This window comes from Stenella coeruleoalba, assembly GCF_951394435.1.
Source record: "Stenella coeruleoalba genome assembly, chromosome: 19".
NCBI lineage: Eukaryota > Metazoa > Chordata > Mammalia > Artiodactyla > Delphinidae > Stenella > Stenella coeruleoalba.
In genome coordinates this window covers 35844343-35858262 of record NC_137165.1, presented here as the reverse complement: position 1 = coordinate 35858262, position 13920 = coordinate 35844343, and the positions used below count along the sequence as shown (strand labels likewise).

General features: G+C 41.1%; 1 protein-coding gene and 1 pseudogene across 6 annotated transcripts in view; one reads left to right on the top strand and one right to left on the bottom strand.

The window, feature by feature from the left end:
- Positions 1-13920, top strand: part of AP2B1 (adaptor related protein complex 2 subunit beta 1) — a 122632-nt gene that overhangs the window by 82097 nt on the left and 26615 nt on the right. For all 5 annotated transcript variants that reach the window (XM_079904150.1, XM_079904146.1, XM_079904149.1 and 2 more), the window contains one exon: positions 2439-2568. In XM_079904150.1, coding sequence (XP_079760276.1) covers positions 2439-2568 — 130 coding nt within the window. The remainder of the gene's footprint in view (positions 1-2438; positions 2569-13920) is intronic.
- LOC307177364 (glutathione-specific gamma-glutamylcyclotransferase 1-like) lies at positions 2578-13260 on the bottom strand (annotated as a pseudogene). Its single transcript has 2 exons — positions 13233-13260; positions 2578-7603 (listed from the first exon to the last, which is right to left on the bottom strand). The product of its transcript is annotated as a glutathione-specific gamma-glutamylcyclotransferase 1-like (transcript).

Below are 13920 nucleotides of genomic sequence, written 5' to 3'. Positions count from 1 at the left end.
GCAAATATTTTCTCCCAGTCTGTGGCTTGCCTTATTTTCTTAACAGTTTTCAAAGAACAAGTTTTTTATTTTTTGTTTTATTTATTTATTTTTTTTAGGGAGATTGCAATTGACACATATACACTGTTGTTTGTTTTTTTTTGGCTGCATGGGGTCTTCATTGCTGCGTGCCATCTTTCTCTAGTTGCCGTGAGCAGAGGCTACTACTCTTCGTTGAGGTGTGCGGGCTTCTCATTGCAGTGGCTTCTCTTGTTGTGGAGCATGGGCTCTAGGCACGCGGGCTTCAATAGTTGTGGCATGTGGGCTCAGTAGTTGTGGCTCTCAGGCTCTAGAGCGCAGGCTCAGTAGTTGTGGCTCACGGGCTTAGTTGCTCCGCAGCATGTGGGATCTTCCTGGACCAGGGATTGATTGAACCTGTGTCCCCTGCATTGGCAGGAGGATTCTTAACCACTGCGCCACCAGGGAAGCCCAAGTTTTTTATTTAAATAAAGTTTACTTTATAATTTTTTCCTTTTAATGTCTTTTGCTTTTTGTGTTCTGTTCAACAAATCTTTGCCTGACCCACAGTTACAATTTTTTTAAAATGTTTTTAATAGAAGTGTTAATAGATTTAGCTCCTACCTTTACCTTTTAGAATTCACTTTGAGGTACTTTTGGTGAGATAATATGTGTAAAGTAAGAGTCAAAGTAAACTTTTTTTCCGTAGTAAGTCTTGAAGTCAGATAGTATAAACCCTCCTACTATGTATGTTCTTTTTCAAAAATTGTTTTGGCAATCCTAGGTCTTTTGCCTGCTGGAATTTTGCTTGAGAGTGCAGTGAATGTGCAGATCAGTTTGAGGAAGAATTGGCATCAAACAATATTGAGTCTTCTAATCCATTAGCATAGCATGTCTCCCCATTTATCTAGGTCATCCTTAACTTCTCTCTGCAGTGTTTTATACATTTTCGTGTACAGATCTTGCACATCTTTTGTCACATTTAAGTGCCTTATAGTTCTGATGTTATAGTAAGAAGCATATTTTAGTTTTTGGTTGTTGCTAGTATATAGAAATACAACTGATTTTTGTACGTTGAACTTGTATCTTGAAACTTCATTAAACTTACTTATTAGTTCTAGTAGCCTTTTTTTTAGATTCCTTATGTTTTTCCACATAGATAAATAATGAGAGCAAGATCAAAAGGGCAAAAGGGTTTTCTGACCCATAAACGTTGATACCAAAATGAGTGATGTGTCTACTCAAAATCATTTCTTTATTGCATTTGGGACTCTAAAGTGTAGTTTATCTACAAAAAGGAAAATGTTTCTTCTGCTAGTCTGTGACTCTTGAAATTGATACTACCTATATAAACTCAATAATTATTTTATAAATATTAAAATCCCATCTTCCTTCCTGAGGCTCATTAGAACATAAATTCATTATAAATTTATATCATTAAGTTGTTTATTTGTTATACCTATGGGCCTACTTTTCCCTTTCTGCTCCATCTTTTTAAAATTGTATTCTTATGTTTCTGAGACATAAGACATGTCCGTCTTCCCTCATATATTTTTGGGTTTTTTTGTAACTTCAGACTCAGGCTTTTCCCATCTCTTTACTATTCTTGTATTATTATTAGGCAGGCTTCTCTGAGAAGTCAAACTGGTGGGTACTCACTGCCTGCCTTAGGTGAAGAAAGTGGCCAGATTTGAGTCTGCAGTTTATCCTTTGGGGTGTTGTTTGGAATGTTTAAGCCAATCAACTCTGCTTTACTTAGACTGGCTCTTTCCCAATGATCGTATCCTGTGTAAGTAAATAAAGAAGAAAGAAAATGAGAGTTACCAGTAAATCATCCTCTGGTCTGATCAGGCAGGTTATCAAGCAAGTGAAATAATATCATTATACTTTACAGGGTGGGTATTCTTTTTTTTTTTTGGCGGTACGCGGGCCTCTCACTGCTGTGGCCTCTCCCGTCGCGGAGCACAGGCTCCGGACGCGCAGGCTCAGCGGTCATGGCTCACAGGCGCAGCCGCTCCGCGGCATGTGGGATCTTCCCGGACCGGGGCACGAACCCGCGTCCCCTGCATTGGCAGGCGGACTCTCAACCACTGCGCCACCAGGGAAGCCCCAGGGTGGGTATTCTTAAGTGTTCTTTCTCCCAAAGATTATCTAAAGGAAGATGTATAAGAAAAAGATGCTTATCAAACCTGTCCCTCTAGTGGCATGATAAACATAAGAAACTTTCAGAATCAGAGCATTAGCAAACCAGTTCTGTGCTTATGAATGTTTTCTCCTTCCTCAAATCTTCTTAATGGAAAAAAGAGGTTATGTTGTAACTAGTGTTACAGCAAATTAGAATTTGTTTCCTTCAAATGGAGTAAAAAGCCATCGAAACCTAAAGACGTGACTAAATCCTGCCTCCTGATTAACCTCTGGGGTTTCTTCATCCTCTCTCCTAGCTTTGGTGTCATCCCCAGCACTCCTCTGGCCATCCATACACCACTGATGCCAAACCAGAGCATTGATGTCTCCCTGCCTCTCAACACCTTGGGCCCAGTCATGAAGATGGAGCCTCTGAACAACCTGCAGGTTAGACTTTTACTTCACTCAGGGGGTGCAGGTTTATGTCTTGCCAATGTTATCTGTAAAGCAACCCCTCTCTTTCTTATATTAGATTTGGTCATGGAATAGGGTTTGAAATAAATCTGTGGAGAAGACTTTTATTTTTCATTAAAAATACACACAGAAGTCACTCATTGACACAAAGTTATTTTCTTTTTACTCAACAAACAAACGTTTCAAGGTGTTATGTACAAACTTTTTTCTTTCTTAAGACTTTCATAGGGAATTTGAATGTCACAAGAATAGATTTCAGTAGAGCTGTGTGGAGGTCATTTTGAACACACAGCTATAAATAGTTGGGTTATCTGTATTTAAATATAAGTGTGTGGTAAGTGTAGCAGCATCTTAGAGAAGCTCAGAACTTTATGAAATAGTTTATAAGAGCCTCTCCATCTTGAAAATATTGAATTTTTAGAATGCTTAAGGTCCTAGCTTAGAGTATCGTTTCGTTTTCACCACTTTGAATTTCTCTTGAAATTTAAGCCTTCTGGGGTTCAAGCAACATGAAGGCAGAGTAGTAAGCATGTAAGCTGAAGCTGTAGCAACCCTCAAGGGATAAAATACAGATATAAGCCCAAGAAGTTGAGGGTTTTAATGCTCACAAGGACAGAAGAGACCACCTTGGGCTGACCTGAGATGGGGAACTGTAACTGATCCCTGTACAAAGCTGAGACCCTGGAAGGGCAAGTCCCTCAATGAAAGGGGAACTAGAAAAAGATTTCCACAGGGGCAAGTGATGAGAGAGTTCTCTTTGACCTGGGTTCTGGGCGACCTCTTGTGAGAAATCCAGGACCCGAATTTATACTGTGTACGTGAAGAATTCTCCAAACCAGTAAATTAATGTAAAATTGGACCAGAACTGGTGAAACCCAGGGTACCTGGCAGAAGCAAATGCAAAACGGCCTTTATGCAATGGTTTTGAACTTTAAGGCCATCAGGACTCCCATCTGAGAAGAAAATCTCTACTGAAAGTCAGCTCACAATTTAACCAAAAAAAAAAAAAAAACAAGAGGGAAAGGTGCACTGTGACTGACAGTCAGTCAGAAGATGCAACAAAGAGGATTGCTATCCCCTTCTATCGAGAACTTGAAATGATAGAATAGTATGAATGAGACTATAAAATATGTTTCAAATGATGAGCAAAATATTTCAGCCTTCCACTTTCCAATCAAGACAGGTGGGATCCCATTGCTCAATCTCCTGGAAATACCAGTGTGGGATACTAGTACTTATGGTGAGACATCAACAGTAAAATTACTTAGAGTTGAAAGTAACATTCTCCAAGAGTTTAAGTGCCAGTGCACCAAGCCTGCTTGCCAGTTGACTAACTACCTTGCTGCCTCAGCAGTTGACTGCTTCTTTCTCAGCAAAGGGTGTAATGATTTAGAGTGACAATGAGTGAGTCACAATATAACTTGGCTCAGTCTAGAAGAACAAAACAAGGATTTCTGTGCAGAAGGAATTGGCTCTGTTGCTATAATGAGACTAATGTGTTAAGGGGCTTTTCCAGCACAGAATCCTAAAAGAAACTAACTAACTCAAATTTACATCTCCTCTCTTTTCATTGAAATCTAACCTCCTGTTGGCCCACAGAGCCTCAAGCCAAATATTTGAGGACAGTCAGCATGGGTGTGAGAATGCTTTACTTTAGAATTAGGAAAGGGAATTTGGGTCACAGAAATGAGGGCAAATTTCCTACTCTTAAAACCAAAAGGAAACAGTAAATAAATAAATGTCAGTTTACTTCCCTATTTGCATTTCCATTTCACATTCAGTGAAATGAACATCCCAAATAGGAACCCTCATAAAAGAAATTGAATCTTAGTCCAAACCCCTCCCTCAAAAGTATTGTTATGATATTAGGACTAGCAAGTTTTCATTTTCACAAACGTGACATTATAAAAAGCAATCTTAAAAATTTTCTATCTAAGCAGAATGTAATAAAGCAGTTTCCATCTATAGTCAACTATTGATTCTCCATGTTTTCCCCATGGATTCTTTTCTTGCAGGGATGTCATAATAATGGCTATTTTCTCATTAATTGGTATTGCCCAATGGAGAAGATAAGCAAAAACTTGAAAAGAGGTGAAGTTATTTTTCCCCGCTGTGAGCAGCTCTATTTAATGTCTGCTAGTGCAAGGTGAAACTAATGACTAGCTAAAAGTGCTGGGCTACTTTAGATTTCAGCTTCCATTCTGCTCTTGTCCTAGTATGAACAAAAAGAATCAGATCTTAACTTCAACAAGCTTAGACCATAAAGATCCAGATAAAGCCAGGTAAAGACTGATTGGCATTTAAATGTTATGTAAACATAATGTTTAAATTCAAGAGCTCATGCAGGAAAAATTAGTACTTTTCTAGTACTCCAGACCATAAAATCAGGAAAGAAAAAATGGGGGTTTAGGAAATGAAATTTTGAAAGCAGTGTGAGTTTTAGCTATTTTGGCTAAATTGATACCAACGTAGGACAGATAAATCAAACCTAGTCGCCAAAACTGTAATGTAACATTTAGTACAAAAACTTTTCATTAAAAACATAGTCAAACTACTTATTGGCTTATAGTCTTTTTGAAACATTATTGAAAGACACTGTTCCCTCTTAAAATGTAAAATAGGTTATACCTTAGATACTTACTAGAAATTTGAACCTAGAAAATTTTTTCAGCTGTACTAATAATGTTGGTTGTAAAAGCCTTTGTGAATTCAACGTAACAATATTACACAAAGTAAAGCTTAGCTTGCCTCCGTTGGGAGCTTCTCTTGAGTTTATTTATATCATATAATTATATTCCTTAAAAAGAAAAGAGAATTGATCCCCTCTATTTAAATAAAACAAAAACCTTAACAAATGTCTAAATGAATTTTCTCTGAGTTTTCTCCAACTTTGATATCCTCGTTTTTCATATCATCTGTGTCAGTTGCTTAGAAACATTTTCCCAATATACTCCTTCAAACTTGCTACCTGGCAGCTGACTGCTTCTTCAAGTCAGTGTCTGCAAAAAGACAGTATAACAATGATATAACACGTGTTCATCCCAATCTTTGTATAGATGCTGTAGTGTTCTCACAGCTGCTTGGCCTCCTTTTTCACCAGGCTATAAACTCTTGTGAGAAAATGGATAGCACCGTTCTTTCAAATTTTAATTTTATCAGGATTATAAAAATACAATTTAGAGTCAACTAGTTCTGTAGTTAAAGAAAAACGCAGTCCCCAGCCTTCTGTCACCACTTATGGCCGTCATCTACATACATATTTCCAATCCTCCTGTTTTCCTGATAGAGCTGTCTTAGAATTTGCTTTCATCAGTGTTCATTGTTTATGTTGTTATGATTATATATACTCTTCATAGCTGAGCTATATAGTGTGATTATTTTTTTCTCCATAAAATTTTTATAAGTAATTAGATATTTACACATTAATACCTGTCTTTTTAATTTTTTTTTTTTAATGAGATCAGTTTATGGATTATAGTATGGGACAGATTGGGAAGGTGCCAGGACCTATAGTGATGAGCTTCCCAGGAATAGACCAACAAACAGACAGGAGTAGCCCAGACAGAAGGACAGGGAAACAAAGCCAAATGGGTAAGAGGCCTAGGCCCAGCCTCAGCAGCTGTGTCTGGCCTCCAGATCCAGCTCTGCCCTGGGGACCTGGGGGATGAGCACGGCTGGCAGGGGCCTCAGTTCTTGTAGGGCCCCCTCTCCTCACTCTCTCCTACCCTCACCAGCAGGCTGGGACCTTTGACGGGTGTTGTTTCTGGGGCTAGGGAATGGTTGGTCTGGAGTCAGGGGCAGAGGGTCAAGGCTCTTGGAGGCTCCCTGGGGAGGTGGAGGCCTGGGTAGTATGGGGATAGCAGCAGCACTGGGGGGAATCTGATCAGGCAACAGGCGCCTGGGGTGGGGCACCGCTCAGCAGGGCCCCTGTATCTAGGGCAGGCCCCCCACCCTGCCCACCACACCAACATGGTGCAAGAAACAAAGTTTCAAGTAGTAAGTCAGTGTCAGGTAGGAGATCTGGGGGCTGGCAGACAGGCAGGGGCTTGAGAGAGGCCCCAGTCGGCCCACCAAGTGTTCTCAGTGGGCTCCAGCTATATCAAGTCTGTCTGTGTGCACTGGAGTAGGGACCTGGCCCCTGTGTCCACGTAGGGGCTCAGCCCTTCAGACCAGTGCCAAAGCCTGCTCAGTGGGGCAGAAGCAGGGCAGCATGGTGCCTACAGCATCCACGATGGCTGCCAGGTGCTCGTCCTGTGCCTGGGGCCCAAAGAGCTGCCTGAAGTCTGCCAGGCGCAGCAAGTACTCAAGGCTGTGGCCAGAGAAGCCTCGGCAGGCCAGGATCTGCGTAGCGATGGCCTCCTCAGGCGCAGGGCCCAGGTAACCAGGGTTCTGCGGGGTGGCCACGTAGGCCAGTGCCTTGAGTGGTTGGTCAGGGGCATCTTGAGGGCAGAAGGTGACCTCCTTGGTATCATAGCTACCAAGCACTGCCTCCCACACGTTCAAGTACTTCAGGGCCTCATTGACCTGCTCACCTTGCACCTGGTACGCCACACCCCAAGTGCAGCCCTCACGATCTTCAGGGAGGGTCACCACACGACCAGGCATCTTGTCGCTGCCCCAATGGAAGGTGTCTCCCCGTCAGAGGCGGCCGCTGTAGCAGTGCATGAAGCCCACACAGCTGTCGCTGTAGGTGAAGTCGGGCCTCCACACCAGGGAGCCATACCCGGAAATCCACAGCGCTTGGGGGCCGCCGTCGTCCTGGGGGGTGGGGTGTTCTGGGCTGCCAACTCCTGCTTCACGGTGCCGGCCACAGGACGGGCCCAGGCCGCCTCCAGGGCTGGTCTCCGGTGCAGGCATGGCAGGACCGACAGACGTACCCACCTGGCCTGGCACTGCTTGGCCGCTCTTGTTTGTTTAATTTTTTGTGTTAACTGTAATTCATTCCCAAATTGCAGTGAGATCAGACCCTTCAAGATAGTCTTAATCGGTTTCACTTTCTTATAGTCTCCTTTTGGAGTCTTTTGACTGTGTCAGTCTGAACTGACTTCCTTCAACACCTGGAACTGTCATCCTGGGATCTCCCTTCATAATAGCCTTGGGGATTCATTCCCTTTGCCTGTCTGGTATGTTGGGTCTCCTATTGTATTTTTCTCTCCTTGGTTTACTCCTTCATTTTGATGAAAAACATCCTCTAGTAGCTTCCTAAGAATAAGTATGTAGAGAATAAAGTTTTTGAGACTTCACATGTTTTAAAATGTCTTTTTTATCTTCACACTTGTCTGATGGTTTCTGTATATCATTCTAGGTTAGGAAAATAATTTGCTTCCTAGTCTGAAGCCATTCTGATTGTTGATCCTTTTCTATGCCATGTTCTTTCTCAGTGAAAGCTTGTACGATCCTTTCTTTATCCTCCATGTTGTGAAATTTCACAGTGATGTGCCTTGGTGTGTGTGTCTCTTTTCACACATTTTACTAGGTACTTTTTGGGCTCTTTCAATGTAGAAACTTGTATCCTTCAGTTCTGGGAGTTTTTCTTTTTTATAGATGTCCCTCCATTTTCTCTGTCTCTCTTATTGGAAGTCTTGCTATTTGAATGTTGACCCTCCTGGACCGATCTCCCTTTTTTTTGTCCTGTTCTCCATCTCTTTCTCCTTTTGCTCTACTTTCTAATTAGAAACATTTTATGAAAAATTTTTAACTCTACAAAAGTAAACAAAATAGTGTAATGAGTCCCTGTGTGCCCATCATCTAGCTTCAATAATTATCAGCCCATAGTTAATATTGTTTCATCTATACCCCTGTCCGCAGCATATTGTTTTGACGTGAATATTAGACATTTATATCATTTCATCTGTAAATATTTCAATATATATGTTTAAAACAGATGGTGTCTTATTAAAAACATAACCACAATAATTATGTGCACATTAAAAAATTAACGAATTCGTTAACATCAAATATCCAGTCAGTTCTCAAGTTTTTAATTATCTCCATATCTTAAACTTTTTGTTTGTTTTTATTATTACTGTTGGTTTGAATCAGTAAAGTGCACATATTATGATGGGTTGATATCTCATAAGGCTTCTTAGCTACACTGTTCAGTATGATAGCCACTAGCCACTTACAGCTGTATAAATTGAAATTAATTAAAATAAAATAAAATTAAAAATTCACTTCCTCAGGTGCGTCAGCCACATTTCAGATGTTCACATGGCTGGTGGTTACTAGATTGGGCAGTGCAGAAGTAGAACATTTCCATCATTACAGAAAGTTCTGTTGGACAGTGCTGATCTATGGGCACCCTCTCTTTTTCTTTTATGTTTGGCTTTCAGCAGCTTGACTGTTATGTACCTAGGTGTTTTCATTGTATTTATCTGGCTTTCAGCAGCTTGACTGTTATGTACCTAGGTGTTTTCATTGTATTTATCTGGCTTCGGGTTCACTGAGCTTGGATCTGTAAATTGATAGTTTCTGCCAAATTTGGGGAATTTTTTTTTCCATTATTTCTTTAAATTTTTTTCTGCCTCAGCATCCCTGTTCCCTCCTTTCAGACCTCCACTTACACATATGTGTAACCACTCGATATTGTCCCTCAGATCACTAAGGGTGGTTTTTAGTTGTTATTGTTTTCTTCCTTTCTGTTCTTCAGATGGGGTGATTCCTGTTGATCTGTCTTCAAGTATACAGACGCTCCTTTTATAGGCTACAGTGTTCTGTTACATCCATTCAGTATAACTTTCATTTCAGATATTGTACTTTTCGGGACTTCCCTGGCAGTCCAGTGGTTAAAACTCTGCACTTCCACTGCAGGGGGCACAGGTTCAGGCCCTGGTCTGGAAACTAAGATCCCACAGGCCGCACGGCACGGCCAAAAAAAAAAAATACAAACAACAACAGATACTGTACTTTTCAGTTCTAGGACTTCCATTTGATTCTTTACTAAAATTCCCCATCTGTTCACTCAGGAGTGCAACTGAAGAACCCTGTTTCACAGCCTACTCTTCCTTTATTCAACTTCCACCCTTTGGCCATCCCTTGGGCCTACGGATATGCTTACTGACCCTCAGGAAAAGTGACCAGTAGAAGTATTTCAAGAAGGCCCTGGAAACAGTGTTAGGGCTTTTTAGCCAGGAAATTCTATGTGTTCTACCTGGGCATGTCTCTTTGGCCGTGTGGATTCTTCTATACAGCGGTTCTGAGGAGGCCAGAGGAAGATCAGAGTATGGCCCTCTAAACCATGAGGGCCAGGTTAGGAGCTCCAGTTACCCATCACCGAGGGTAGCTAGAATCCTCTATGTCAGTACTTTCATGTCTTTCTTTAGGGGCTGGCTTAATTTTTCAAAAAATTATCCTTGCCTCTCCTGTTTAGAATATAAAGAGTGTCTACCAGCCTCCTGGGAGCTAAATTGGGAAAGAGGGCTGGAGAGTCTCAGCATTCAGTATATGCATAAATTCACTTCCTTCACCACCCCTCAGCCATGCCTGGCATCCCCTTCAAAGTGCCATCTATCTTACTATTTTATTTATTTTATTTTTTATATATTTATTTATTTTTGGCTGCATTGGGTCTTCATTGCTGCGCACAGGCTTTCTTTAGTTGTGGCGAGCGGGGGCTACTCTTTGTTGGAGTGCACGGGCTTCTCATTGTGGTGGCTTCTCTTGTTGTGGAGCACAGGCTCTAGGCGCACAGGCTTCAGTAGTTGTGGCACGTGGGCTCAGTAGTTGGGGCACGTGGGCTTAGTTGCTCCGCGGCATGTGGGATCTTCCTGGACCAGGGCTCAAACCCACGTCCCCTGCATTGGCAGGCAGATTCTTAACCACTGCGCCACCAGGGAAGTCCCAAAGTGCCATCTATCTTATTTTCTCTGAAAGAATCAATCTTTCAGTTTTATTCAGGGGCTGAGGGGCTGAGGTAGCTTAGAATGGTGGGGGGATCTAGGGCTGTAACAGTTTCTTGATCCTCTTTTTTTTAACATCCCCTCCCCCCATTTCCCCTCCATACAGTTCCAGAGGCGCTACCAGTCCTAAGCCTTTGAGAATTCTGTGGTATTTTTGCTAACACCATTTGTTTCACAGTTACTGAGATTTTGTTGCAGTTGTATATTCTCTTCCCCGTCTTTATGAATTTATACCTTTAAATTTTTTCCCTTTAATTATGGCAGAATTTCTTCCAAGAGAAAGAAAATTTAAATGTGATTTTCAGTCTACTATCTTTACCTGAAAGCCTGATGGCCCCTTCATAAAAATTCTTCTTTCCTTCTATACTACTTTATGGTTAGAGGTTAACCTATGGATGAAGAATTGGTCCTTTAGTGTATATGATTTTTATTATCTATCTTTGTATGCCCTTGATACCCCACATAAGTGTTGTTTAATAAGAGGATGGATATTAATTAGGGAAAAGCCATAATGTCTTGTTTTTTTCTTTAAATGTCTCTTCTAAAACAAGGCAGTATTCATCAACTGTGTTCATTTAACCTTTGAATGATTAGGGCAGGAAGTGCTGAGGATGCTAGCGGCAAAGGACACAGTCTTACAATCCCATTTATTCATATCTTTAAGATCTTTGTCAGCCAAAAGGGTTTTTTTGTTTGTTTGGCTGCATCAGGTCTTAGTTGCGGCACCCGGGCGCTAGAGTGCGGGATTAGTTGCCCCACAGCATGTGGGATCTTAGTTCCCTGACCAGGGATCAAACCTGCATCCCCTGCTTTGGAAGGCGGATTCTTAACCACTGGACCATCAGGGAAGTCCCCCCAATTTTTTTTTTTTTTTTTTGCCAGTGTATGGCCCTTAGAAAAGTGTGTCCCTTGCTACTCCTATATTGCAGTCCCAGCCTGTGAGACAATCAGTTGCAGATGGTGCCTGTCCCTAATATTTCATGTCTTCCATATGTCTGTTCACACTCAGAAAGCCCACAGCTGTAGCTATTGTACCAGAAAAACTGGTAAATGCTTCCAAACGGAAGACCTTTTCAGCAGCTTCCATGAAAGGAAGCAAACCAGCTTGGCATTTACTGACTTTTCTTGACTGTTGTGCAAAGCCAAACAACCTCAGTATTAAAGCCTCCTTTGGTCTTCCGGGATCCACCGTTGAGGACAGTGCACTCTGATTGCTTTTATGGAACCACATGCTGCTTGAATAGACGTTGAGTCCTTGAAGTGGTGGATCTTAGGAGAACTATAAGAGATTCCCAGGTCACAGATAGATCCAATGCTGAAAATAACCCCTATAGACAGGACAGAATCTGAAATATTCCATTAGCAGTATGTAGGTAATGGTTATGAAAGATCTTGGTTATGAAAGATGAAAATATTTTACCACCAAAGGAAAAATTGTTTTTTTCTGATTGCTGCTTCAAATTTGATATATTTTTCATGTCACATCAGGACTATAAATGTTTCTTTTAATCTCATCTGAGAAATAGGGTATCTTATATACTAGATGTTCCTTTTTCACTAGGTTGGCCTTAGTAAGAACCCTCTTTATCCTTTTTGTCTGGATAATCAGGATTCTGCTAGACAGTATCTTTTGTCTTTCTATAACCGGAACTCAACTACTGGCTTCTGGGACTCTCTTTTAGGATATGTTTGTTTTTTAATTTTTATTTATTTATTTATTTAGGCTGCGTTGGGTCTTCGTTGCTGCACGTGGGCTTTCTCTAGTTGTGGCGAGCGGGGGCTACTCTTCGTTGTAATGCACAGATTTCTCCTTGCGGTGGCTTCTCTTTGTTGTGGAGCATGGGCTCTAGGCGCACAGGCTTCAGTAGTTGTAGCAGCAGACTCAATAGTTGTGGCCTGCAGGCTCTAGAGCACAGGCTCAGTAGTTGTGGCACACGGGCTTAGTTGCTCCTCAGCATGTGGCATCTTCCTGGACCAGGGATTGAACCTGTGTCCCCTGCATTGGCAGGCGGATTGTTTTTCACTGCGCCAGCAGGGAAGTCCCAGGAATATGTTTGTTAATAGCGACGGCCCTGCTTGAATAACCACACGTAAGCAGTAGATAAGAATTCTGTATTCTAAGGGACTTCCCTGGCAGTCCAGTGGTTAAGACTCTGTGCTATCACTGCAGGGGGTGCGGGTTTGATCCCGCACCCCCTGGTCAGGGAACTAAGATCCCACGTGTGGCGTGGCCAAAAATAATCTGCCCTCAGTGGTAGGAGACAGTTGTTCCTGAAACCCAGAATTCAGTTCGTAGGACACCCAAGCTTGGGAGCTAATCTCTCATTGAAAAGAGCCTGTGAGCTAAGGTTACTCAAGTAACAGAAGTCCATGCTGAGAATCTTGAGCAAATGGTAATAAATTTCACAAAGTAGTTCTACAGGGTAATAGAAGTGATTTGTGCATTTTCGTCTATTAAAATCTCAGCCATCTTTATATCATGATAGTAAGTCAGGAGTTGATGATGAAAAATGGAATTAGTTTTGTATTTCTGGTTTGATAAATGATTAGAAAATAGATTGAATCATGTGATCTTTTTTGCAGTAGGGGACTTTAAATTCTGAATAAAAAGTCGGTACTTGTTTCTAGTACTTATGTTCTCATTATGGCTAATAATTTTTACGCAAAGCCTTAGGGTGTATTATAGGTTGGAATTAAAGGAAACACCCTGGGATTTTCCTAAGCTGGATTGAAGCCCACTTGAGAGCCATATCTTGCCCTCATTCATGTTGTTCTCTTTATATTGCTATTTTGCTATGGTGTCATGTTCAGTGAGATAGGAAAAGAATTTCTTTTATTCACAATTTTTTAATATAGAGGTTATACATAGGTTTCATGGTATTGAGGTTCATACATGTTGAAAATAAAACTTGAGAAAAGCTTTGAGCTGTATGAGTGTGCAGACAGAAAGAATGTAAAATCTCCTGGTTGTAAGGATGACCTTTAATATTGTCTGTTTCAAACCCTATTTCTGATGGAATTTGCCTTGTATTAGCTGTGATTGGAGCCTCAGCATCTACATGAATACTACTAGTGATTTACTACCCTAAAATGGCCCAGTCCATCTTCCTGAAACTCTCTTAGGAAGTTATTTATATTGAACTAAAATTTATGTGTCTTTAAATTCTATCTGTAGATCTTAATTCTACAGTTTGAGGTTTTATAGAACAAGTTTCTCTCTGAATCAAGGTTCATAGGGCCTGAAAATCAGTCAGGTGGGCCTATAATGAAAATATACTCAGTCTGAATTCATTTTCCCTTTTATTCCACTTCAGGAAGGCCTAAATTTATGGAACGACATATGTTTGTGTGTTCTGCAAATAGATATCAGTTTTATTGTTCTAATTAAAAAAAAAAAAAAACGGTTAGAGGTGGAGACACTGGGCTT